Here is a 26,773-nt window from a genome sequence, read left to right as displayed (position 1 = left end):
ACGACCTTCATAGTTAATCCAAAGAGTAAATATATAAAGAGGGTTCACTGTGGCGAAATTCAATACTTTAGCATGTCACACGAATTTTCCGTGACACGTCATTTCCACGCTATTTCTACGCCATTCTGCGCCATCAAGGGCAAATTAAATATGCCAAATAAACATTTAATATGCAGCAGCCAGTACCATGGCCGGATTTTCCATAGAAAAGTATAGGAAAACACAGTTCGATATGCAAAAAGTGGCGATATTAAGGAAACGATCCTTTAGATCCCCATAAAAGGTAAAAAATTTTGAACAGTGATAGTAAGCGATCATTTTTATCCACCTAAGGAGTACGGTTTATCGTTTGAGAAACGTTCACTTGGTTTTGAAACTTGAAGGAGCGATCTGCCCACAGTAGCGGCCATGCCGGTCTATTAAATGTTTGTTATTCTTGTCTTTATACGTTTTATTTAGTATTTAATGTACAAAAAACACGACAGAGAAGAAAATAAGTTACAAGCATATAAATTATCAATAACATAATGCACAAAGACGGATAAAACAGGGGAATTTAGGAAAAAAAGACGCTTTCGGTCAAGTGCTGTTCTTTGTTGTTCTTCGAAAGTTTTTCACTATTTACAAGAAGCGAATTTAAGTTCTTACCACTACATTATCATACAAAATATCCCGAACCGTCATTTCTCAACAACATCTGAGCTTTTTCCCACAGAAACTACACAAGGCAGCGCATTAAGTCTCATATAAAACAACTTTTTCCTCGTCTTTTGACTTTGTAAACACTAAACATTCTAGGTTCTTCTCGAACTTCACTCCTTCGCGTATAATTTTACGTTTTCGCCGTGTTCAAGTACTGTTCACAGCCCAATTTGTTGTTCAAAATGTCCATCCCAACCCATTCTTTTGAATTTGTAACAAAACAGCAAATTGCTTGGATAGTTTTTTTAAAATCGTTGTTTTTATGATAAAAATTGGTGTTTTCCTCATTAAAAACCACAAAGGTACTGGCTGGAATATTACGCATGCGTAGTGTGGCTCAGCTATGCGTGTGACCGATTTTCGCCAGAGTGAAACCTCTTTATATATTTACTCTTTGGTTAATCCGTCAACAGTTTCTCATCTCTAACGTACTCCACAATATAATCAAAAGTATTATTTAACAATTAGACAACGAGTCCGAGTTGTCTATGAGCGAATAGTCAACGAAGGCGAAGCCTGAGTTGACTATCCGCTCATAGGCAACGAAGGCGAGTTGTCTAATTGTTTTAGTATACACCCTGTACATAGATATATTAATTTCGAGGAAATAATCGATACACCGCAAAATTACACCGAAAAATAATTTAATTAATGCAATTTTATACGGTCGCGCGAGCGAATTTTTCCCAAACGTGCACTATCACGAATAGACGATGGTTGAGTAGCCAATCAGAATGTAGGATTTGTAATAGACGATAGTCGGGTGTATACTAATGATCTTTAGTCTGCAATATTGGCGCTTAATTCGCCACAACAAACCTACTATCTAGAATTTTTACAAAACTCTAGGGAGCCACCTTAATTCACTTATCGGGGGAATGATTTTTCTCATTCGGCTGTTATTTTATGGCATCCAGGTTACCCAGGTAAGCCGGTTTTTATAACAATTTCAGTTTTTTGCCTTTAGACTCGAATATAAACTGACTGCCAAAGGTTCTGAGCCATATAAATCCATCAAAACTTATGGTACAAACAGCAAATATACTATTTTAGACCTTTGGTACATGTGCAATGTTATATACTCAAACTTTATCATTTTCTTGTCTTGTGTGGGGAAGGAATTAAATTCCTGGCAATGTCAATCTTTGAGTTTGGTCTATTTTGTTTTCATGATAGCAAACAATAATGTAAATAGGTAAACCTTCCCCCCAGTGAGTGTATTAGATTTAAGCAATAATTAACATGATCTAACTGACAAAAGTGCTGAGTGGGTGCTGATACAAAGTAATAAGATTTTTGCTGCAAACAGTGTAAATTTCAACCTCGATGATGGTGACTGTTAAAACCTAGTGAATATGTTATCTTGTTTGCCTTGTCAAATTCAAATCAATTATCATGGCTTATAATTAATTGATTTTTAACTTGCACCTTGTGAATAAATCTTGATCAGATCTCCATTTATATTTTTCAGGATGAAGATGCTATGAAATAAAGCAAGCTAAAGATGGCTTATTAATTAATGAAATAAAGCAAGCTAAAGATGGCTTATTAATTAATTGTCATGCAATTTGTTGGAACATTGAACTGAAATGTATTAAGCATATTATACACATTCTTATGAATCTGCATTGTTATCCTTAATTACCATGTTATCTGATTTTGTTTTTGGCTGTTATTTTTATAACCATTGTTATATTTATAAAAGAAATAAATATAAACATGCATTGTGTAAGCAGTGTATCTTCAATCTGCAGCCACTTTTATAATTTTCTGTTTATGGTATCAATCTTCAAGAGGGCTAAATTCAATGGGCTAATCAGCTAGGAGTAATTAAGTCTATGGAGGGATGAATATTATTCATTAATAAGACCAGGGGTCCAGGGGTGCAATTAGATAATATTGAAAACTTTTATAGCCCATTGAGGTACAATTAAGCGGATGACCTAACTGAAAAGTATATTATGCAAATATGACTCATGGTTAAAACTATATTCTTGCACTTAGTCAGCTGCCAAGCATCTTGCCCCTGAGCTTTGGTCTCTGTTTCTTTGGATTATACCTAGATATATTGTTCTGAAGACATTCAAGACTATTCAAGAAAACATTATTAATTCCATACTTTCAGTAATTCTGCTGTTCATGCAGGGTTCAAAAAAGTCTAATTGATGTCCATAAATATCCAATTGTCCCCAAAATGTCCGACAATAGTGCCAAAAAGTTCAAGCATTTGTTATAGGAATGTAGAAATAATGAAAATATAAAAAAAACACCTGTCAGTTCGTGTCAGAATTAAAATCTTCAATTTTGTCCACAAATTTTTGACGTTTTAATACATATTTGTTCTTGCGTTGGCAATAACAGCGTCTACGACTTGTATTCATCTTAAAAAACCGCTTTATATTTCAAAAAAATGCAATTAATGATGTTTTCATGACTTTATATTTCAAAAAAACAAAACAAGTTTTCACGGGAAATTTTTTTTATAAAGGCCAGGGGGAGAACCTGTTGTTTACTAAATCCAGGGGGGAGAACACCCTTGTAGCGGGCTCATAATTGAGCCCGGTCAGTGGTAACTACCATGGCCAAAAGGAACCATGTGGCGTCAGCAGAGCTTCTGCGGTTGCGCAGAAGGGCGAAGTCCGCCATGTTTTTGCGGACAAAAAGATGGCGGCGAAGTTACCGAAAAATGACGAGCCGGTCCTCCAGGAATTATTATATAGCTCAGTGGCCTAAACTTGGGCCTGTAAAACGAAGTTTCGAAAGAGGGTACGAGGATACTCCGACCGGCGCCCGAGCATCCAACGAGTGTGAAATTCCTATTGTTTTGAATTAAAATTCTGTTTATTATCTCACAAATGCAACATGTTTCGTTCCTCTTTGCTCTACCGGCAACAGTGAAAAATATTGATACGTGTTCAAGAAAAAGCAAGAGTACAATAAACGAGGCTTTAGTTTTCTGTGTATTAATTTTGTTTCTTTTAGCTTTTAAACTTTTAAATGCCTTAATTTTCCCGCGCTTCTAAGCGAAAATTTTCTCGCGTGTGTCACGCCACATAGTACACGCACTTATTTATTCGCGCATACTCTGACAAAATTTCCACCTATTCAGCAAAGGTCATTTCTCTCGTAGTGGCAGCAACTGCCCGCGTGTGTGCTAGCTCAGGTTCTGCTATTAACCAATCAAAAGCCGTAATTAGCTTCGTTGCCAAGATACGATAATTATGTTCGTTGTATTTGGCCGTTTTATCGAAGGAGAGTTATTGAAGTGTTTTATGTTTCCGCAGCCTTTTTCTTCGAATAAATTCGTAATATTTAATATCTCAAGAGTGTTTAAGGTTATCTGCGAATTGTACCAATTAGAAATAATAGCGCTTTCTCAAACAATAAATTAAATAAAAAGTTAAATTAATCTGTCCATTACAGATGTTTGTCAATAGTTCTCAAGGTTAAATAAATCCTTAGTTTTTATTGAACGTTCCAAATATAATATTTTGTTGTGAGTTTTTCATCATTGAAAGATGCAGGAGGTTGTGCCCGCCTGCCCGTGTACTAATTTCTGGATGCCACCCGGGCCGATTGTTACGGGACAATGCCACATTCTGTTTTTTCATGGACGGTGGGCGGTTGGCTTCAATATAATTCTTGGAACTTAGAAAATATAGAAAAATACTTAAGAAACGTTGGCATGTTCGCAATACTCGTGACATCACGAATTTCAACTATGTTGTCGTTTTTACGTCAGTCCAGTCTCCTATCCAGTTTTTTATTACCCTTGCTAACACCGTAACTTTTTAGATTTTATAGACTGCACATTTTATACACATTGTAAACACAACTTTAACTTATCTTTATAGAATGAGGACTAAACGAAGCCGATGTAAACCAATCATATTTGGCAACTGTAAAGAAGTTTTACAGACGGTTATAATGATTTATTTTGCTGCAAACCTCGTTTTTGGGGAAGAAGAAGAGTCAGAGTTTTGTAAAAGAGAATGGTCTGAATTCGTTCAAGACAGAAAGCAATGAGAAAGAGAATGTTTAAATGACGATGATATCAAAATATCACAGTGTTGCAACGAGACATTTCACTATCTTGATGAAAGATTTAATGACTACATAAAGTTGTGTCCCATTGTTGGTAAGTTTTAATGATCGTACTTTGCTTTAATTATTTGCTCTAGTCTTATGCATGGCGTTCAGGAGATGATTTGTAATTCGATAAGAATTAATTACCTGTGCAATCTGCCACACTGTCTTGTTTTTCAATTGCCATTTCTGGCAATGTCTCGTAGAAAATGTTTTTGACGAATAATTTATCGCATTGTTACGTAAATACATTTTAAAATGAAGTACAGTCGTGCAGAATCTGTAATAATAATCGCAACTTTTTAAATTTCTCCATATTTGTGTTGCTTCCATTATGCTACTAGTGCATGCAGTTATTGAACAGTGCATGAAATATGACGAGACGCATTATAAAGCATAAAAACAGCCTATTTGGAGTTGCGTGTGAATTTTTGACTTCTTTATCATGGGTATGATGTTTTGTGTCTAATTGTCGTGAATATGTTTGTTTTTGTGGAAATAATTGTTTAATAAAATTAATTAAGAACGGCAGAAATTTAGATCTAATTTATCAAATTAGAATAATTTCTCTAATTAACTGAACTTAAGCATATATAATTGCGTACGTGAAGAGAATTGTATAGCAGGTAACTAGTTAGTATAAAGCTGAGGATTACTCTACTGTTGTTAACGCTAACTATAGTTAAACAACTCTAAACGAGCTGGGATGCAAGCAGCCACCCTGGTCTCCTTACACATATATATGCAGTTTATGATTGCACTTCGCATATTTCGTTTTAAGTCAACTGCCATTGAAGTCATTTTAAAAAACGAAATAAATTTTGCATTCTTTTCTGTTAGAGGGCAAATGCACATGTCATTTTCAAGAGCAACGAATAGACCGTTTTACTTACAGTAACTTGTCAGATCCAATTTTTTGGATGAAACCAAATATTTCATGTCGACACAAGTTTCAACTCCGTCGTTTAAAAGTGGAGCCAGACGTAAGATCACCGCACAGTTTTCCTGTTGGTTTTAATAAAATCAAGAATATATTTCAACTGTATGGAGGGCGGGAGAAATCATGTGATATTATGGTTTATGTTCGCTCCTGTAAAGGCGAAGGCGAAGGCAAGTGTTGTGTTTATAAAGATTTTTCAAAAACTCTCTCTTACTTCCACTTCATCAAAACAGTTTCATGCAGCCAAACTCTCAAGTCTTAATTCATGTCAATCACACTTTCTAGACATGTTCCTGTACATCCATGTTGTTTGTTTCGAATAGAGAATTCAATTTGAGTTTGTATTATTTTAATTACATGTTTTTTAACTCTTATACAGAAACGGAAAAAACAATCAAGGAAGATACCAGAAAAAGAGGTAGGTTTACAACTTTTAATTGTCGGTAAAAATTAATATTGGAATACCAATTTGAATAAAAAGTTTCCATGCAATGATGGAAAGACACGCGGGACGTTACCGTCTGATGGATTTTGACGAAAGTATGGCTGTTGATGTGACTAAAATACGCGTAAGGCGAATTTTCAATCTGGCATGAAATACATTGTGTGATTAAAGATTTACGTTACATACAGCGGCTTCTGCGCATCGGTTCTGCACATAACACTGCATGCATGGGGGACATTCATAATTGTTTTAGTATAATTACATTTAAAAACGAGTTTGTAGAAAAAGATTTTTACAAGCGTAAAAAATATTCTGGTTCCCAAGTAGCGTAATTCTAGAGACTCTTTGAGTGTAAGTTGCTCATTTGGACGGTTTCCTTTAGGCGGTCAAAATGGTCAGACCGCTCATATGAAATTTTGGTCAGACAGTAATTGAATTAGAGTATTTCGTTAAGAATATAGCGGTGAAGCTGTATTTCCTGTGTTAGGAAGATGTATAAGTAACGATATACTTAATAAAGGTCCGTTGAAAAAAAAAATCTTGAAACCTGAAAAATCCTTAGAAAATCCTCCAGATATATGTCTGGAATTATGCTTTTCTCAAATTGCTTGTTGAAACACTTTTTTGGGGATCAAAACCTATAGTTTCTAAAAAGGAACGGCGGGTATTTTTTTGTTTTGTCGACGTAACATAATTATATAGTAATTGCAGGAAAAAATCAACACATGAAATACGGAATAACGGAAAATATATAAAATATCTTGCCTCAAATTTAAAATACGGCTTGAATAACTTATATGAGTAAATTGCATTTACTTTAAGGCTGCAAAAAAGATATTCTCGTTCTCTGGGACAATTCCAAATTTTTTGGCCTCAATCCCCATGTCAAAATCCTAAAAAAGTTTATTAAAAATGAAAAACTTGGAGTGGAGGAACAAGGCACCCATCTGGGTTTCATCAGCTTCTCCAATAGCACAGCAACAGAATTATTAAAAGTTGGAGAAATCAGGAATAAAACACACTTGTTAAAGTGGCTGGATAGTATTCATGTTTACAATGATTCAAACAGCTATAGCAACGCGACCAGAAAAAGTGTCTGTGATCTTGTGAACAGTGTAAGTATAACAAAATGTTGCTGGCTCCCACATGCACGCCCTAATTAATCCAAAAAAGATGAAAATCACCATTGCTTTCTTACAAGTTTAATAATAACGAAACAAGCAAATGATCATAAGAGCCCTCTCCCAATAACTGCCAAAAGATTAAATAATTTTATTATTATTATTATTATTTTAATATTATTGGTATAAGAGCGTTGGGATATTTAGCGTCTTCGATCAGGAAAAGGTGGAAAAAAAATCAAATAGGCTGTGGAAATTTGTGATTTCAAAGTTCGATAATACATAATTCTAAGTTGTTGCTGTGTTTTTTAAAGGTGTTAAACGACACAAGTCCTAAGAATTTCCGTCCTGATGTTGACGACGTTATTTTGTTGCTATTGTTAAGGAACGGAACACACGATATTTTAAAAGATCAAAAACAGCTCATGAATCAATGTATAAATGTTAAAAAGAATGTCACAATTGTACATGTTAGTTTAACTGGCGGCATTGTAGGAAAGTTCAACTTTTCAGGCTTTAAACTTCGTGTCAAAAGATGGCCGACACCAGAGCGAATGTTTGAAGTAAAATTAGAAACGTTGGAGAAAGTTTTGAATGAAACGATCGATGCTTCCTGCACGTCATTCGGTAAGTTTTGGTGAAGCTTTTTGTAAACTGTTTATGCTCATTCACTGCTCTTTTGTCCAAAATCGAGTGCAATGGTTCCAGGAAGAGTCTTTTGTTTGTACTATTTTGTTCGTGACACGTATTTTAGACGAAAGATCAGTAAATGAGCATAAACACTTTCCTCAAATTTACGTACCAATCGTGCAGTCATGCAAGGGTAGTGGCACAACATAATAGTCTGTCTATACTGCTTGCATGAACATTAGAACTCTAAACTCTTGATGAAGGTAGCAATTAGCAACCGAAAATTAACTATTTTTTAATCCAGAACCTTTTTAATCGATAGACATATATATATATATATATATATATATATATATATATATATATATTTATATATATATATATATATATATATATATATCAAAAAATGTGCATGTAGGTTGATAACACAAGTGGCTGTATATAAAAAAAGTTCGTCTTGGAAGCAATGAAGATCAGACAAAGGATATCAAACAATACTAAATCTAATCATTTTGCACAAACGTTTTCGCTTTATTGAAAGCTTCTCATGTGCCGAATACTTTGTAAGAAACGAGCTGTGATATCCTATATTTACATATTATACTAGTTTGACACTACGTCACTACACGTGTGGTGTTGGATTACTCACTGGTAATTATTTACATAAATATTTCACACAAACAAAGATATGAAAATATATAACAAATCTTACATAAACTGCATGGTATTATTATTGACATGAATTTAAATTCGGCTGGAGTATAGTTATAATGTCTCTTTCTTTTGAGTCCCTGACTAAGCGGTCTGAATGACTGTCACATTGATAAATCCGCATAATCTGCAAGTTGCCATTGCTACATTTCTGATGTGCTCACTTACTGCTAAGTGGCAATATTCTTCATGGTTTATTTGCTGTCTGTGTAACGTAACTCTGTGACGGAGATTTTCAGTTTGGCCGACATAAAAACTTTTTGTGCAGAGTGGAACGTATATATAACGTTCCGCGATTTACAATTCATCTGACATTTTATATTCCACGCTTTGCCGTTCTTCAGTTTGATATCAATTCCGGTCAATATGATTGCACAGGTACCGCATCTTGTTTCTCCGCATTTTGTTACACTGCTGGGAGTTCTCTCGGAAACGAACCGGGCTTGTGTAAGCTGTTTCTTCAATTTTTTTGGTGGGCGGCGGCTGACAATAAACTTCGTACTTTCCAGAATTGTTTTCATGTTCTCGGAGTTCTCATGGAATTGCATGTCCTGTTTTATTTTATTGATTACTTGTGGGTTGTTTGGATTATGTGTCAAAACCAGCGGAAGGATCTTTGCTCTGTCATCTCTGGTTTTGGTGTTCTAAGTTGGGCCAGTGGTACCTAGAGAGGTTGCTTTCGTTATTCCATTTGTGATAAGGTTTTTAGGGTAGCTTTGTTGAAAAATTGCTGTTCTAGAAAAATTGCAGTAGCTTTGCTGAAAAATTCCTGCAACTTCCAGATTATGCCGATTTATCAATGTGACAGTCATTCAGACCGCTTAGTCAGGGAGTCAAAGGCAAGAGACATAACTATACTCCAGCCGGACTTAAATTCATTTTGATAATAATAAGAGTTTATGTATAAGATTTTGTTATATATTTTCATATCTTGGTTTGTGTGTAATATTTTTGTAAAAAATTACCAGTAAGTAATCCAACACCACACGTGTAGTGACGTAGTGGCAAACCAGTGAAATAATTATGTAAATATAGGATGTCACAACTCATTTCTTACAAAGTATTCAGCACCTGAGGAGCTTTCAATAAAGCGAAAACGTTTGAGCAAAATGATTAGATTTAGTGTTGTTTGATATCCTTTGTCTGATCTTCATTGCTTCCAAGACGAACTTTTTTATATAATTATATATCTGCATGACTCGGTACTTCAAGTCTTCTTCAGAATATTCATTAACAAACAGATATGCCTGGATTGCAAATAAATTTCATAGTTTCAACCATCTAAGTATGTATTTGTTTTTATCATTATATAATAGAAAACTGTTTTTAAAATTTTTTTAATCCCCGAGAGCGCGTACTATACTTCATTTCTGATTGGTGGATCAAAGATTATATAATGATAAACTTTTATTAACCTTGTTTCTTCGTTGTCCACACCTTTTCTTTGCTTCGGTTTCGTCGAGGATTTCCGACATTTCACAAGTACCCTGTAATTTTACTATGTTTAATTTCCATCAATCCAGGTAAATGCGAATGTAAATATGGTAGAAAATATGAGTTTACTGCATATACTAAACCTGGAGCAAATTCTGGATTGGTCAATTGGACAACCCCGGAAGTCACATGTTTTGATTATGAGAGAGGCCAGGTTGATCCACCTTATGACGAGTCTCCTGCAAATTTGCAACTGGGCAAGCACGTGATTACTTACCCGTACTCGTATAAACGTGATGGCAAAGTGGTTCAATTTAAATGTTTTGTAAACTTAACTGTTGTCCGTAAGTATTTATAACAGTTCTTTTTCTGATGTAACACACCTGTTGTGTTTAAAACATCGCATACTTTTTACGATTAAGTTATTTAGGATTTACGATGCAATATCTTTTTACTGTCCCATTTAGCTTGTTCATGTCCATGCCCGCAAACTGTTACGAGGGTTGTGCGCAGTCAAACAGAAAAAGTTTTGATCAGTTGGTTAGAGCCTAAACCCAGATGCCCGACAACGCCAAGGGCAGGCAATCCTAACACAACCAGTGGATGGTTCTCTGTTGGTAATTACACGCGGAACTACAACTACAGTTTCATGAGCAACTATCAGACATTTATTATTGAATGTCGTGTAACATTTGTTGTTACAGGTATGTTAATTTAGCCGTTAATTTGACATTACGAACAGATAGATAGATAGATAGATAAGATAGATAAGATAGATAGATAGATAGATTAGATAGATAGATAGATAGATAGATAGATAGATAGATAGATAGATAGATAGATAGATAGATAGATAGATAGATAGATAGATAGATAGATAGATAGATAGATAGATAGATAGATAGATAGATAGATAGATAGATAGATAGATTAGATAGATAGATAGATAGATAGATAGATAGATAGATAGATAGATAGATTAGATAGATAGATAGATAGATAGATAGATAGATAGATAGATAGTAGATAGATGATAGATAGATAGATAGATAGATAGATAGATAGATAGATAGATAGATAGATAGATAGATAGATAGATAGATAGATAGATAGATAGATAGATAGATAGATAGATAGATAGATAGATAGATAGATAGATAGATAGATAGATAGATAGATAGATAGATAGATAGATAGATAGATAGATAGATAGATAGATAGATGGATAGATAGATAGATTTAATTAAGATAACACATAGCAGCCTATAAGGCTGAATTGCGTGCTATAATTTACATAGATTAATAAAAATAGTTAATTAATTTTTACTCTATTTACACATGAATTTTTAAAATACATAATTGTAGGATAAAATTACGCTAATATAATAGTTCAAAAGATCTAAAAGTTAGATTTTATCATTAAAATGTCTCACGCATGAGGGTATAAAAGTGTTTTTAAATCTATTTGTTTTGGTTTTTGGAAGGACAAAAGATCTTGAATTTCTCAGATTGTAATTTGAAAGGCATCTAGGTGGTATGATATCGTGCATGTTAGCCACAGGTGTTGTGCTGATTTCAGTAAAATGTTTCTCGCATGCATCGACACGCCTGTCACTCAGAGTTTTGATGCCACATTTAAATAAGCTATCCGCATAACTCATCTGAGGATAGATTATGGAAAGAACACGCTTTTGAATCCGTTCCAGGGAGTTTGACAAACAAGAGGGTAGAGCAAAGAGGAATACTTGGCAGCTAAATTCCATAACTGGTCTGATGCAGGTAGTGTAGAAGTTTAAAACATCAGTTTCAGGGACGTGGGCCCGTTTCAATTGAATGATAAAATAGATACGTTCGTTGGCTTTCTTAATAATGTTGTTGATATGTTGGTTCCACTTTAGATCACTGGTTATTGTCAGTCCTAAGATTCTGGCATGCTTGACTACTTCGATATGACCTAAATTAATCTTTAGGCGAGGAAATTGTTTCTCAACTTTAGTGAAACTGATTACGATTTCCTTGCACTTCGTTTTGAACGCAATCGACTGCATCTTGAATATTACTGGATGAGTCTCTATATGAATAATTTCTGATGCAGTAGTATCGTCAATGTATTTCCATCGCTCGAAATGAGGAGGGCGGAGGTCATTTATCATAAGAATAAACACCCAGGGTCCCAGTTTGGTTCCCTGAGGGACACCGGAAGGGATATCAATCCATTCGGACTTACAATATCTTGCTAATTTCACTCGTTGTTGTCTGTTCATGAGGAAGTCGACCACCCATCGCTTGATGAAAGTTGGCATGGGTAAATTGATGACTTTTTTTGCTAGAATTTTGTGGTCAATCAGGTCAAAAGCCTTTTTGTAATCAAATAATACCACTCTTACTGCATTACCTGTTCCATCAGTGGCTTGAGACCAAGAATGAATCATGGAAATTAAAGCTTTGGTAGCAGAAGATCGAGGGATGCCACCAAATTGAAAAGGATCTATTACCGTAAGCACAGCTGGGGCGAAGTATTTTTCCACGACAAATTCCTCCGCAAGCTTAGATAGGACAGGGGTTAACGATATAGGTCTAAGGTGTTTGTTTATGTCCTTAACAGGTTTCTCCTTTGGAATGGGTGTTATATTAGCCTGTTTCCATGACAAGGGAAGCTTCTTTTGTTTGTAGGAGGAATTCAATAGGTGTGATATAGGAAGAGCACGTTCGTTTTTGAAATCAAATCAAAGCCGTGTACCGCATTTCAGTCACACTAATCTATAGTTAGTGTTATTATTTTAATTATTAATTACCATGAAATATAACATCAGACGTCTCATACAACTTCCGAAGTTTTATGTTGCGCCTCGGCTGGTTTTTGCACGCAAATATTTTGATTTTCTTTTCTTTTTTGTCATTATGAAAACGGAGTTTGTATAAATGAAATTATAATGACGTCTGTCTCATATTCATCATCAGATTTATAGTGAAATATTTTTGAGAATATTAAAGTTGTGTTTGCCACAAAATAATGTTAAAGCTGTGAGGCTCGGGTGGTGGGTAAATTATTATCCTGCGACTTCATTACTGATTTCGGTCGAAATTCACATTCGAGTTCCCCTCTAATGTAATTAAATATCTATAAATAAATATATATATCTATAAATAAATAAATAAATATATATATATATATATATATATATGTATATATATATATATATATACAGTAGGAGGCAAAAGTTTGAGTCCAGTGACTGTATTTCTTTGTTTCAGCAGCATATATTAATATTCTACAGAAAACCTTACCGATAAGTGAACTAGAAAAAAGTAAACAAGTAAACTGAAAAATACATGCTGTACAACAACTATGAGATGTTATGATATTCATTTTTACGTATTTTAATGTGCAAACATGCATTTACATGTCATTGCTTGGTTCCCTCTTTTTTGCTCTTGAAATGACCTTTATTCTTGCTCGCATAGATTCCATAGGTTTTTTAATGTCACACGTTCAATACCTTGCCAGCATTCGTTGACCACTTGCCTCAAGTCAGCCTGGCTGGCGGGTCTGTGCCTCGCCCTCTTCCGGTTAAAACGGTTCTACAAGTGCTCCATAGGTTTTAGATCTGGAATATGAGGTGGAAAGCCATGACAACGAGATCACCAGAATGAGTTTGCTTCTAAACGATTTCTGGCACATAGAAGATGTGCATGTGCTTAGGGTGATTATCATGTAGTTAGACGTGCGATCATCTTTGTACCAGATGAAATTCCATGTCCTTGAAGAATTGGATGATACTTTTCTTTAATTAGGATCCTATTATATCTTTCAATATTGCCAAACCGAGCATGACCAAAGCAGCTAAAAGTTTGCTTGAGTAGGATTTAGTTTCTTCGAACCTCTCCAAGGTTAGTTGCATACCACCTTTTTAAATTCTCACTTCTTCTGCGATCTTACGAGGAAAGAATCCTTCAATACTTAATGGAACTATTTGTCCTTGTGCACCATCACTTTGCCCTTTTTCCTACCCATCTTGGGCAGTGTAAAGGAATGAGAACTTTATTTTGTTATAATTTAGATCATTAGGACCAAAACAGTGTGCAATTAATATAGTTTACAGTACTGAAACACTAGCACGCATGTCTTAACTCCAATACGCTGCCAGGATTTAATACTGGAATTCTACAACGACTGGACTCAAACTTTTGCCTCCTACTGTATATATATATATATCACCTCGTCAGGTCTAAAGTGTGCCAGCTAACTTCGGTCTTATTTATACTCGTTCGCTACACGTTTTTTAATAAAAGCTTTCCTCCGTGACGGCATTTGTTAGCAAGTTCATTTCTACTGTTTAATGTACCCATATGGGGTATTGCATATATATATATATATATATATATATATATATATTATATATATATATATATATATATATATATATATATATATATATATAAATATATATATATATATATATATATATATATATATATATAATTATATAGTTGCTGTATATTAAATCATTTTCTCACAAACATTTTAATTTGCTTATAAAGCTTGCGAGTGTCCCAGCACCCTAATAGTGAAAAAAGGAAGTCATGGAAGTTTGGTCTTTGTCAGTTGGGCAGAACCTAAACCTATCGATTGCTCGACCAAACCATATTCGACCAATCCAAAAAAAAACAACGGACGGTACGCTCCTGGTTTTTACACAGTAAGCTACGACTACAAATACAGCAGCGAGCATCAAAGATTTGACATTCAATGTCATCTAAAAATTATAGTCACAAAACCATTAATGGGTAGGTTAGTATGTTAATAACGAGATTCTCTGCCAAGTATAGTAGTCTTAGTATAGGGCGCAATTTAAGGTAAACAGTATTTTACTGACTGGAAACAAGTGCTAGGCAATGGAAGCTCTTATGTCAATCAATTGTGTTTAAAATTTTGCGCGGTCGAGCATGTAATAGATTACGTCATCAAAAGTTTAATTCGGTAAAATGAGAGTTAAAATAGTTTAAGTTGAAAGATATTGTTCACAGACGTATTATTTGTAAATTTTACTAGTTGTTGATGATAAATATTTTAAGTTGTGAACATTTTTAAGTATTGATCGATTGAGCAGAAGACCAACTCGACTAGTGCGACAACGCCAATTTGATTGTAAATCTTGTGCTTCTTGGCATATTAATTACAAATGCATCATTGAGAAAGTAGCAATCTGTAGGTACACCCCTGCAAGTTGCACATAGCTGCAATAACGACAAAAAATTTTCACTGAACAAAAATTGCAGTAAAAGTTTCAAAATTTTATTGTCATAAATGAAAATACTCTTTAAATTTTTTTTTTCAATCCTGCTTGTGTATTTGGATGTTTGTCGACTTTTTAGAAACATAATAATTTTATGCCCCCATCAGATGAAAAAAGATGTTCCTAGTGTTTGTTATTAAGTATGTTATATCAGATGGTTGTAATGAAATGATGCAATCCTATCTACAAAGTTGCGGGTACCACTCGCGAGGAAGGGTTGCTTTGAATGAGGTTTGTGAGAAAGGTTCAACTGAAGTTGAGCACTCTAATTGATGACATGCATGATGCATGTCGCCATGTACCAAATATTTCTTTATGCTTGTCCACTTGACTCAGTGACGTAACGTAATTTTGAGGAAAGTTTTCAAAACTTTAAATCCTATGCCGGAGGAAGGTTGAACTCCTTTTGCAACTCTGCCTAGCTAATAATTATAATATCAGTAAAATAAATCTTCAGTAAAATAAATCTTCACTTGATTAAACTTCAATGCATATATACGTATATATTTTTTAGGATTTGAGGTTCGTGAAATTGGTTCATCCTGCGCTTTTACATGCCCTCTCAAGAACCAGAATGACACATATAAATTTCATAAACTTACTTTTCTTCCTGGCGAGAAATTTTTAAAACCTGGCGGAAATATACAACAATATGGAAATGTATTAGTAATTACAAATTTGGGATGGGATGATGCTGGACAATATTCTTGTTCGATATTTGATTCAAATGGTAATTGGTTGAAGGACCATGCTATTACTATACTCACAATTGTACCAGGTATTATTTCTTATATTATTCATTTTTTCTATCAAATAGTATGCTTTGGACTTATATTTGACTTATAATTTCATTAATTTCATTTGACTTATAGTTACAGCAATGTTATAAATACTAGAGGTTTAAAAGGTCTTAATTTCGAGCCACTGAGCATTGCACCGGCATTGCAAAAGCGTAGGTTCGATTCCTGCCGGAGGACCTATAGTTGACTCATTTTTCATCAACTGTTCCTGGCTTGAATTTGAAGTGTGTATAATACCACTCGAAATTAAAACCCTTTAAACCTCTAGAATATTCCTGCATCGAGTGAAGTGCCAAAAATCATAATTGTTATAAATACTGTTTAAATATTATAATATCAGTAATAAGGTAATGTTTTTAATGATCTTTTTGCTAGTAAATCTAAGGCATGATTAGTGTATCTTTAATTACTCTGTGTCAGGAAGTAAACTATAGCTGTATTCAAAGCCTATATTCAAAGATTACGCAATATTAGTAATATCTGACATTCCTGCAAGCGGAAACATGCTTACATAAATTTCGCATGCTTCCTGGGCTGCTATCGCGGAACAAGTCGACTTCTCGTTCGCCCCTTCGCTTCGCTCGAGGGCTTCGCGAATTTGCGGTTAGTTAACGTGTTCAATTGCAATTGTGTTGAATTAGTAATCTATAGTAATCGTCTTGTTCTATTATATATCAACATATATCACAAAATACCAGAGAGTGCTGAATATCGTATAGATATAGAGCGAAATACACATAATTTTGATCACTGAAATTCGTCCACTACGGTCTGTTTCATCCCGTATAGGAATCGTGACCACCTTAAGAAATAGATAAAACAGACTGTAGTGGATGACTTTTGGTAATAAGAATTACGTATACGTATTGAACCCTGCTTAGTGACAAAGCGAGTCTTGGTCGCTTAGCAATAATAGGAGTAACTTTGCCGTTCACAAACTAGTTACGTTGACCTCATAATACATTTGCATTGTGATTTTTATACAGTAAAGACATATTACTTCGACATACTACCTGCTAAACAGACAAGCGTAATTGATGACGGCATGAGATTTAAATTTCGTTGTGAATATGAGAAGCCATCAACAGAACTACAATGGGAAAGACGGCGTTCAATAAATGGAACAAGAAAGACAGATTATCTTCCAAGAAGTGTTATAACTCTTGGAAAAGATGCTACACAAAGTGTTGAAGAGTATATCATTAATAAGGTCAAGGCAGACGATATTGGTTTTTACAGATGTGGAGTGAGAGAAAATGGCAATATGCGTTACACAAATGTGAGGTTTTTGCTGGTTAAAGGTAAGTATACCTTTCTTAACTATATGTATATATATTTTATCCAGCATCATGCCATCACGATGCCCTGTGATCCCTTTTTGAACATATTTCGCCCTTTTTGAACGTCTCTTTTATTATATCTTTGTCAATTTAGAAGCCTCCTTATACCACGAAACTTATCCCACCTTTTTACATCATATTATCATCTTTTCCTCGATGTTCTATAATTATTACCTTGCTCTGGCGCATCATTCATGTGCATGATTTATTCAATCCGATGTTCGGTTTTTTAACAGGGAAGAGACCACCTGTTTTTCATGAAACGAAACCTGTTTTCGTCAGCAAGGAGGAAAATGATATATCAATCCAATTTTCTGTGAATGGAGCACCATCACCTGATATCAGTTGTTATCTTAATAAACGTCTTGCTATATTCTGCTCCGGAAAGACTATTGAAGTAACTGATTTGCATTTAGAAAATGGAACATACAGAGCAGCAATAGCATGCTCAAAAGATAATTATGATATTACAGGATATCACAAGTTAATAATAAGATCTGCTTTGTTTCCCCGAGACGACGGCTTGTACAAGTGTGTTGCAAGGAATGATGTCGGTAATGCTAGCATACAATTTCGCGTAAATGTTACAGGTAAGAATGTCGCCGTGTTTCTGTATATATAATACCATTTTCATTCAAGTATAAAGCGTGATAAATTTCACGGATTTATTTACGTTCCAAACATTACGAATTTTAGATTTTTTGTCCACCTTTTAACTAGTCATTTTAACTTTAAACATTGTACGCGAGAGCACAATGTATATTATAGTACAAAATTATGCGAAATCGTAACCAACCATGCAAAGCGTCGATAGTGTACGCATCACGTTTGCAGGCAACAGCGAAAGACTAATAAGATCTTTCTTGCCACTACTTTTGTCTATAAATTGACACTTTATATATGGAAATAAATTGATTTTTTTACAAATCAACAGCGAGCGGAATCCTAGCATTTTCTGCAATCTGATTGGCTGCCGCAGCCGGCAATATTTTATGATATCTGACGACGATCGGGAATCCTATATTTTATGCTCGGGCAAAAGGGTGCTTGTTTTGTTTTGTTTTCTATGCATATTTGGTTAAGAAAATCATCCTGCATCACGTTTTGAAATATAAAGAAGAGTTGGGATTCGTTCTTTTTAATATCGAGAATTTTGGTGGGACAAAAGCAAAAAAGAAACATCAAAATATTTTAACTGATAATAACGAATAATGCTGAACAATAATTTTTACATCAATGTGTACATTCGCATTGTGTTATGATGTAAATTCCGTATACCTTTACAAGGATTGCTACAACGCGTGGCAAGGATATAACATTATATGTCGATCATAAAAGTTCGCTTTAAGTTTAACTTTGTACGAATGTATTTTTAGCCGCTCCTAAGATTGGTAATCCGATTAGCCAGATTTACCTGAAACGAAAAAATGAGGAAGGATTTGTCACATGTAAAATAAAGAGGTCAAAACCAAGACCTGTTGTCACGTGGTATCAGCAAGCCTTACTAGATATAGAGGAAAAACCCAAGGAAAATCAATGGACTATTTCGTCAAATCAACCAGAGTTGGTTCAGAGTTTACAACATAGAGGAATGTATAAAAGTACTCTTAGAGTATCAAAGAATGAGGGACAGTCATTTTATCGATGTTTTGCCAAAAATGTTTATGGAAATGACAGTAGAATATTCAAGTTTTTACGACATGGTGATTAAGTATTCAAAGCCTGCAGCTACTTTACAGGATAAAATGTGAACGTGCATTAATCATTCGACCGCGGGAAGTTTATCACTGGTTTTAAAACCTCGATTTCGTACACATCAGAGCATTCGTAATTAATTTTATTATCCGTTTATATTTATCAAAAGAAGAAAATCGCAGCAAAAAGTGTGAATGGGGCCATTTACACTTCCGATTTTATGTGCGATTTTCCTCTTTTCATAGTTGAGTTGAGTTGAGTTGACCACTTTATTTAAACACAGTACTAGGTTACCCATCGGTATAAATGCTGCCTGAATGATGTCAGGGGCTGTTTAGGGAATTCTCTACGAAGGGTCGTGTACGAAGGCTGTTACGCACTGCAAGCAGGTACAAATGAAAGGATGTATAAGAGCTACCACAATGCAACGCGCATAGTAAAATCGAGATTTTCCCTCCAATGTATAGATTAGGAATGCTGCCTTGCTCGCTTGCTTCAGACTCGTTCGCTGCAGCAGCAAGTTACTCTTCAGGAAATGTAGACAAAATTACAATAAAAACACAAGCATTAAATATTTACAATTGTACCTATGTTAAAAATATAGTTCACATTCAAGCCTGCTCTCCAAAAGCGCGGTGTTTATATATAATTATATCATTATATAAGTAATTATTTAATAATAAGTCAAAATATGGGGAACACTAATTATTAGGCATTACAACTAATTTTGAAAAAATCAAGACTTGAAGAAACTTGAACGTAAATTAGTAGAAAGATTGTTCCTAAGCACCGCATGCGGTGCACCACTATAATTATAAAAACTCTTTTTGAGATAGATGTGCAGGGCTTTGGAATAACTAGTTTACCTTCGGTGTCTCTCAATGAATAGCCTTTTTCCTTGTAGCAGACTATCGACTATAATTATAGTGACATGCACCTTCACACAACCTGAAGAACTATTTTAAAGCATTTCATACGGCTGGTATCGTATCAAGAGAAAAATCAAACATATACGCATTTTAGTTTACAAATAACATGCATGTTGCACAAGAAAGGGTTTGTTATATATCAGACAAACATTTCTTAGCACTTGACGTCAATTAGGAACGAAGATATCCGGGTATACTTCGGGATGGGGTATAAATTAATCTTACGATTATTTTTGATGCGATTTTCAACTGCTGAAAATCAAAATTTTATCGTATTCGGTGTTCTCGATCAGTAAACATGAACACAATTTTCTTAATGATTCTAATCAAACTATTCTACGTATAAATGCGATACCCGCTGATGCGATCTGGTGGTATACAATTGTAGTCAAATAATATACACCGTTCACCGTGTAACAATTTGACCGCGATTTGATATATTTGCTAACAACTTCGGGTGGATTAAACACGGTTAATATATGTGTATAGAGATTTATGCACAGCAGAACGATGAGATAAAAATGGTATTTCACTGTGTAAGTTAATTTCATTGAACGTACGATGTTTTTCACGTGTGAAAAAATGCCATACACGGCTTTTGATTGGACGCAAGATATTCTTCACACGTGAAAAATTGTCGTATGTCACTTTGGTGGCAATTTGTTTACATTTTCTTTCAAGATGGCATCGAAATATAGAAGTGAGATTCAAAACATAAGTCTCATATTCATGATATTTACACATTCAGCACATTCTCAAATCTTTCGGGAAAAATATGTTAACTTCTATTATAAAATAACATGTATATAACGTGTGTTCTGATTGGTTGAAGCCCGTGTTTGGATCAGGCCATCCAAACACAGAAATTTCGCGGGAATTTAAAAACTAGTTTATTTAGTGCGCTTTTCTTAACTCTCGCAACATTCCCGCGTGTTTGGATCAGGCCATCCAAACACGGAAACCATTAAGTAATTGTATATTGAACAAAATTACGAAGAAACTGAACCGTAATAAACATGTTTTGATGCATAAAATTTTGATTTTTGTTGCTCGCTGTGTTTTTATATATTAAAAGCGTGTCGTTGTCAAATTGATCTTTATACACATTTAATAAACAAATTACTTCATGGTTGGCTCGCAGGGCCGAAACTAGAACGATAATTGGGGGGATGTTTATTCATATATTCAGTTCTGCCCTGCGGATTTCTTTTGTAAGTGCAAAAGCTCACAGTGGAAATCCGTCGGGCAGAACTGAATATATGAATAAACACCCCCCCAATTATCGTTCTATACAGGGTGTCCCAAAAAAAACGAAAACTATTGAAATCACCCATAACAATGCCATTGTTAGAGTTTGAATGCCTAAGCACTCTGTTGGGCCCACAAGTGTATAAATCGGGGTTGCCATAAGCATTTTTATGCATGCATATGATGCTGTAAAATTTGCTTGTTCGCAATAAATGATATTTATTAACAATATTTACAATTTACAAATATGGATAACATTATCTAAATGTGCATCTCAAGGACCATGACGTTCGACATGTCCTCTTTCTCTAGCAACACAAAGCATTTAGCATTTTATAAGTTGCATTAAATCCCCACGGGCTGAAATTCGTGAACACGGCATTCAAATTTTAACAATGAGTGATTTCAATAGTTTTCGTTTTTTTTGGGACACCCTGTAGTGCAATTTAAAAGCCCTTATTTTGCGGAAATACAGGGTGTCCCAAAAAAACCGAAAACTATTGAAATCACCCATAACAATGTAATTGTTAGAGTTTGAATGCCTAAGCACTCTGTTCGGACCCACAGGTGTGTAAATGTTTGCCATAAGCATTTTTATGCATGCATATGGTGCAGTAAAATTTGCTCGTACGCGAAAATGATATTTGTTAACAATATTTAAATGTGCACCTCAATCACCATGACCTTCCCCTTTCTCCAGCAACACAAAGCATTTAGCATTTTACTGAGTTGCATTAAATCCCCACGGGTTAAAATTCGTGCACACGGCATTCAAATTTCAACAATGAGTGATTTCAATAGTTTTCGTTTTTTTTGGGACACCCTGTAGTTTCGGCCCTGTTGGCTCGTTTGTACGATTTTTATTATGCACTCGTTGCGAAGGATCGCAAACTCACTCGTTCGCTGCGCTCACTCGTTCGTTTTGCGATCCTTCACAACTCGTGCATAAAAATCGTACGCACTCGCCAACCATGAAGTAATCTTTATTTATATGCCATTGCATGTCACTGATGTCAGTATTTATTATAACTATTATTAATATTCATAGCTATTTGTAAATTTAATCTACCTTTAAGATTGAAATTAAAAGAGAGATTTAAAGTAAGTATTCAGAGGAAATTTAATAAAATTTTCATTCGTTATCTCAAAAACATGCGTTATCGAAAATATCGATCCAGTAGTCATTCAATACATTTTCAAATGATTTGAGAATTCCATTTCGGGAACACTTAGCACTGTTTTTGTAACTTCTAATAAATTCTGTCAAGGTATCTATCTATCCTCCATCACTAAAGTTCATTCAATGCCTAACTTTTATTTGAAAAGGTTTAAAACGTTCTGACGATAAAGAAATCACTGCGCTCTGGAAACGTACTAAAACTCACGCCAATACGACGCCTCAATACGACGCCTCATTATCAATACGACGACGCCTCATAATTTAATACGACGCCTCATAATCTTAATAGTATCAAAGAAGTGACTGAAGATTTCCGCTTAGGACATAATGATATGAAGTTAAACTCGAAGACCTGCGAACTTTTTAAGGAACTTTTTTCTCTTGTAAGAAATTTAGTATTATTATACAGCTAAACAAGTTGTAGTGCACTGCTTATCCAAACTTCCAAACACATCTCTGCATGTACGACTTTTACCATGCACTATAGCAATTACTCTCACGCAAAAACGTGAACGGATAGGAAATATCTTCCACTCCACAGTGCACTTTTTGCCTTACCCCGGAGTCATTATTATTAATGTCAATTTTATCTGGAAGGGTTTAGCTGCATGGAGGCCTCATTCGATCTTTTGAAAGCAGAATTATAAATTGACATGTTTTGCATGCTCAAGGAAACGGTTCGTACCCAACTCGTCTATAGTTAGCTTGCACGACTGAGAATTTTAAATATAATGCAATCTCGTTTCGATTTCCTAATACTTAAACAACTCGAGGGTAACAAAATATAGCTACTGTATGCTATGTCCCATTACATGAGCATCGCTATGGGACGCTACTTATAGGTTCGAAATTTACCTTCGCCTCGTGAAATCCACAAAATCCTTATCCTCGTCGGGTCCACAAAACATGTTTCCTTCGGTCGCAGTAAATAAGTGTTATATACTGAAGTTTCAAAAAACAGATGATTTTTTTGGTCGACTCCTTTCAAGGCTTAAAAAAGCTAATAACTTTGGATTGATCTTCGACTTTTCTCAAGGCTTCAAAAAGCTGAAGACGTTGGACTCTTTCTGGGGATATCAAAGCTGATGATTTTCGGCTCTTGAGGCTCTACATCAGCTTCTCGGGGATTTAAAAGATTCTTTAAGGATTCAAGCACGGCACAGTATTCTAACTTCGTGTGGTCTTAGCGGTTCCTGTATCTACTAATATTTATTATCTATACTATAATTTTATCATCGCAGTCATTCTTACTCAGTGTTCTGGGAATTGAACCAAAGGCCAATTTCTTAACAGGTCTGAATTTCTTAAAAGTATAACGAAGTTGTATTTTGTGACCTGTTTACTTTATCAAGAAAATTATCTCTTAAGAGGTTAATGTCGGCTTTGACACTTTGGCAAGTAGCTTCGTCTGCATATGCTTTGCAGGAACTGTTACGCATTTTTAATCCAAAGAAATCTAGGCCGGCTTTGAAAATCAAGAAAACTATGATATATTTTGAAAATTCTAATACCTTGCATGTAAATCCATTTTCAGCAAATGCAATTTTGATCAGAAACTTTCTCTACATTTGCGCACACTTGTGAAACCGTCCGAATTATTGACAAAAGTGGTAAACGAAATAATATGATGCTAAATCAATGAGTTACGCGGAAACTGTAAAATACAGCAAAGTTGACTATTGAAATATTGAAATAACCGATATCAATTGAAATAAAAATTGAAAAAACCAACTCATTTTCTACAGATTAAACTAATCAGTTGTGGGTCAGCTTTCTCTTACGTAAGAATATGTGAAATCATCACGAAACCGCTGGTCTTTTTACAAAACTGACCCATGTTTTTTACTGGATTTTGGATCAGGCCACCAAAACACGGTAAAATAACAACCACAAGGTAGTGTTCCAAGTTTTATGGTTTGTCGGCTTTGTCCAGTGTTTGTCCAACTTGTCATAGGTCAGTTTTGAAAAAGAACAGCGGTTTCGTGATGATTTTCATTATACTCTAGCGCGCGAAGTGGAGAATTATTATTCTCTTGTCGCCGTTATTTTCATTTCACAGCAGCAATATATCGTTGCTAATACTTTCTGTCAGTTCTGAGGATACTGAAACTCGTCTATAAAATTGTTATATAAGCAATATGACTGAGATATATTGTATATGCACGGGCGTTGCACAACTAAACAATGAAACATTGTGGAACACTGAAACATTGTGGAACAATGAACAATGCTTAATTGTTAGACACTTGACACTCGGAAGCGGTGAATAGTTATTAGTCATTAGTTGCAGTTAGTGTGAGAGGCAACAGCACGAGCCGGAGGCACAGCTTTTAATACATTTCTATAAAACGAAGAAGTTGTTGTTGTGGTTCTAATCTAGTATACGTTATTGGGCTATTTCCCCTTACGGCCCCGACGATTCCGCTGAAAGATACAGAGAATAGGGGTCGTGTAACATTGGTGGATGATGCTGGCGAGAAAAGGAAAACCAACGAAATCTAGACGCTGACGGTTAAAGGCGAGGAAAAGAAGAAACGGACCGACGACGACGCGACGCGAAGTCGAAACATTAAAGACATTCTATCTATCTATCTGCTCTGTTTCAGGTACATGTTATTTCCTTACTTATTTGCTTTGGCTTGAAATATGCGACGAACCACATGTTGTGTCAGTATTCAGTAAAAAGTCTTTCTTTTATATGTTGTTAATGATTGCGAGCGTGTAGTGATAAATTTTGTTGATGTGTGGTTTCTTGTCTTATGTTTCTCGTTGTTTTATGTGTAAGGTGTAGACATTTGATTATATTGTTCACCACAGTTATACATAAAATATTTCATTGTGTCCGGCCCGATCACTCGCAGTCGCACTCGTGCCGATAATTCATTACGGGAGTTAGTAGACCATACTGGTGTAGGTATGACTGAACAGACTGAGCTCATTAATAAGTTATCCGAACTGTTGAATGCTAATGAGAAGTCTACAACCACAAATCAGCAAAGCCAAGAGCAACTTGCTGAAAATACTGAGAAAGGTATTCAGAGCCACACCGACCTTCTCAAATTACAAGAACAACAACAAGCTCAATTGACAACACTAATTGCACAAAACACACTACAGATGGGCCCTGCTCTCCAGCCCACACCTTTTTTTGGTAAGCCAACTGATGATATCACAGCATTCCTCAACCATTTTGAACGCTATGCTAATTTTTGTGGGTGGGATTCTAAACAACGTTTACGCGCCTTACCTCTTTATTTACAGGATAATGCGGGTTCTTGGTATGCTAGTCTAAATACTAGTTTTCACGAGCATGATAATTTAGTTAAGGCATTAAAGGACCAGTTTAGCAATCCGGCATCAATTTGGCTTTTGCGTCAGCAATTGTCAGCGAGAAAGCAGCATGGAACGGAGTCTGTGGCAAACTATGTAGCAGAATTAAGGTGCATTTCTAAACAGTTAGGTTTAAGCGACATCGAAAGCATGCACTATTTTATTCAGGGCCTTCGACCAGATTTAAAAAGTCATGTTATCCTTGGGCAACCAAAAAGTCTAGCAGAGGCAGAAAACCTTGCCCACCTAAAGGAAGCCGTGTCAATGAGCACGCCTGGTTTAGCACAATATAAGCTTGAATCTCAGCTCGAATCTGTTGTTAAAAGTCTAGAGAATCTTGTGAGTAAAACTGACCAAAACCAGGTACCAAATGTAGCAGCTTATAATCGCTATCCAAAACCTGCGAGATCTAACGAAGTAAGCAACCCAAGTCGCGACAATTGGCGCCAGCCCTCATCATTTCATCCAAGGCATGAATCAGACCACATTGCAAAATTAGTTCGGGAAGAGGTACGGCGACAGACACAGTACCTAATACCCCCACATCGCCCGTCAAATTCTGGTGTGCCCTCTAACCGTAACCGTCGCACAACAGATGGGTTACCCATATGTAACGAATGCAATAAAGTTGGCCATATCGCTCGTAACTGTAGAGCAAGAGGCATATCACATCGTCCTAGTATGCAACCTCACTATCAATCAGCATGCACCTCAAGGTAATCAATATATCCACCCTGACGCGCAACATCAGCTCTCACAGGGAGCTCAGCACAATTCACATATTCGTTCTGATGCTCCTGTATTTCACCCTCAACAAAGAAACACTGGTAATAATCCTTTCCATTTGAAGTCGGGAAACTAATTGCTGCTTCTTTATACCGGGAC

At 35.4% G+C, this 26,773-nt stretch overlaps 1 protein-coding gene across 2 annotated transcripts in view; it reads left to right on the top strand.

The window, feature by feature from the left end:
- LOC114532012 overlaps nucleotides 1-19,778 on the top strand; it is a 29,795-nt gene extending 10,017 nt beyond the window's left edge. Inside the window, exons 2-13 of one of the 2 annotated variants that reach the window (XM_028553609.1) lie at nucleotides 4,557-4,840; nucleotides 5,629-5,898; nucleotides 6,108-6,146; nucleotides 6,996-7,288; nucleotides 7,609-7,921; nucleotides 10,159-10,413; nucleotides 10,537-10,773; nucleotides 14,612-14,857; nucleotides 15,881-16,144; nucleotides 17,153-17,467; nucleotides 17,743-18,096; nucleotides 18,883-19,778. In XM_028553609.1, coding sequence (XP_028409410.1) covers nucleotides 5,709-5,898; nucleotides 6,108-6,146; nucleotides 6,996-7,288; nucleotides 7,609-7,921; nucleotides 10,159-10,413; nucleotides 10,537-10,773; nucleotides 14,612-14,857; nucleotides 15,881-16,144; nucleotides 17,153-17,467; nucleotides 17,743-18,096; nucleotides 18,883-19,217 — 2,841 coding nt within the window. In that variant the 5' untranslated portion in view covers nucleotides 4,557-4,840; nucleotides 5,629-5,708 and the 3' untranslated portion in view covers nucleotides 19,218-19,778. Of the gene's footprint in view, nucleotides 1-3,434; nucleotides 4,841-5,628; nucleotides 5,899-6,107; nucleotides 6,147-6,995; nucleotides 7,289-7,608; nucleotides 7,922-10,158; nucleotides 10,414-10,536; nucleotides 10,774-14,611; nucleotides 14,858-15,880; nucleotides 16,145-17,152; nucleotides 17,468-17,742; nucleotides 18,097-18,882 lie in introns of those variants that run through there. The other variant, XM_028553610.1, reaches the window with a different exon arrangement.
- Nucleotides 19,779-26,773: the final 6,995 nt, after the last annotated feature.

The sequence above is a fragment of the Dendronephthya gigantea genome, unplaced genomic scaffold (assembly GCF_004324835.1).
Source record: "Dendronephthya gigantea isolate DGI-Jeju-01 unplaced genomic scaffold, DenGig_1.0 000077F, whole genome shotgun sequence".
Lineage (NCBI taxonomy): Eukaryota > Metazoa > Cnidaria > Anthozoa > Malacalcyonacea > Nephtheidae > Dendronephthya > Dendronephthya gigantea.
This window is presented reverse-complemented; position numbering and strand designations above follow the sequence as displayed.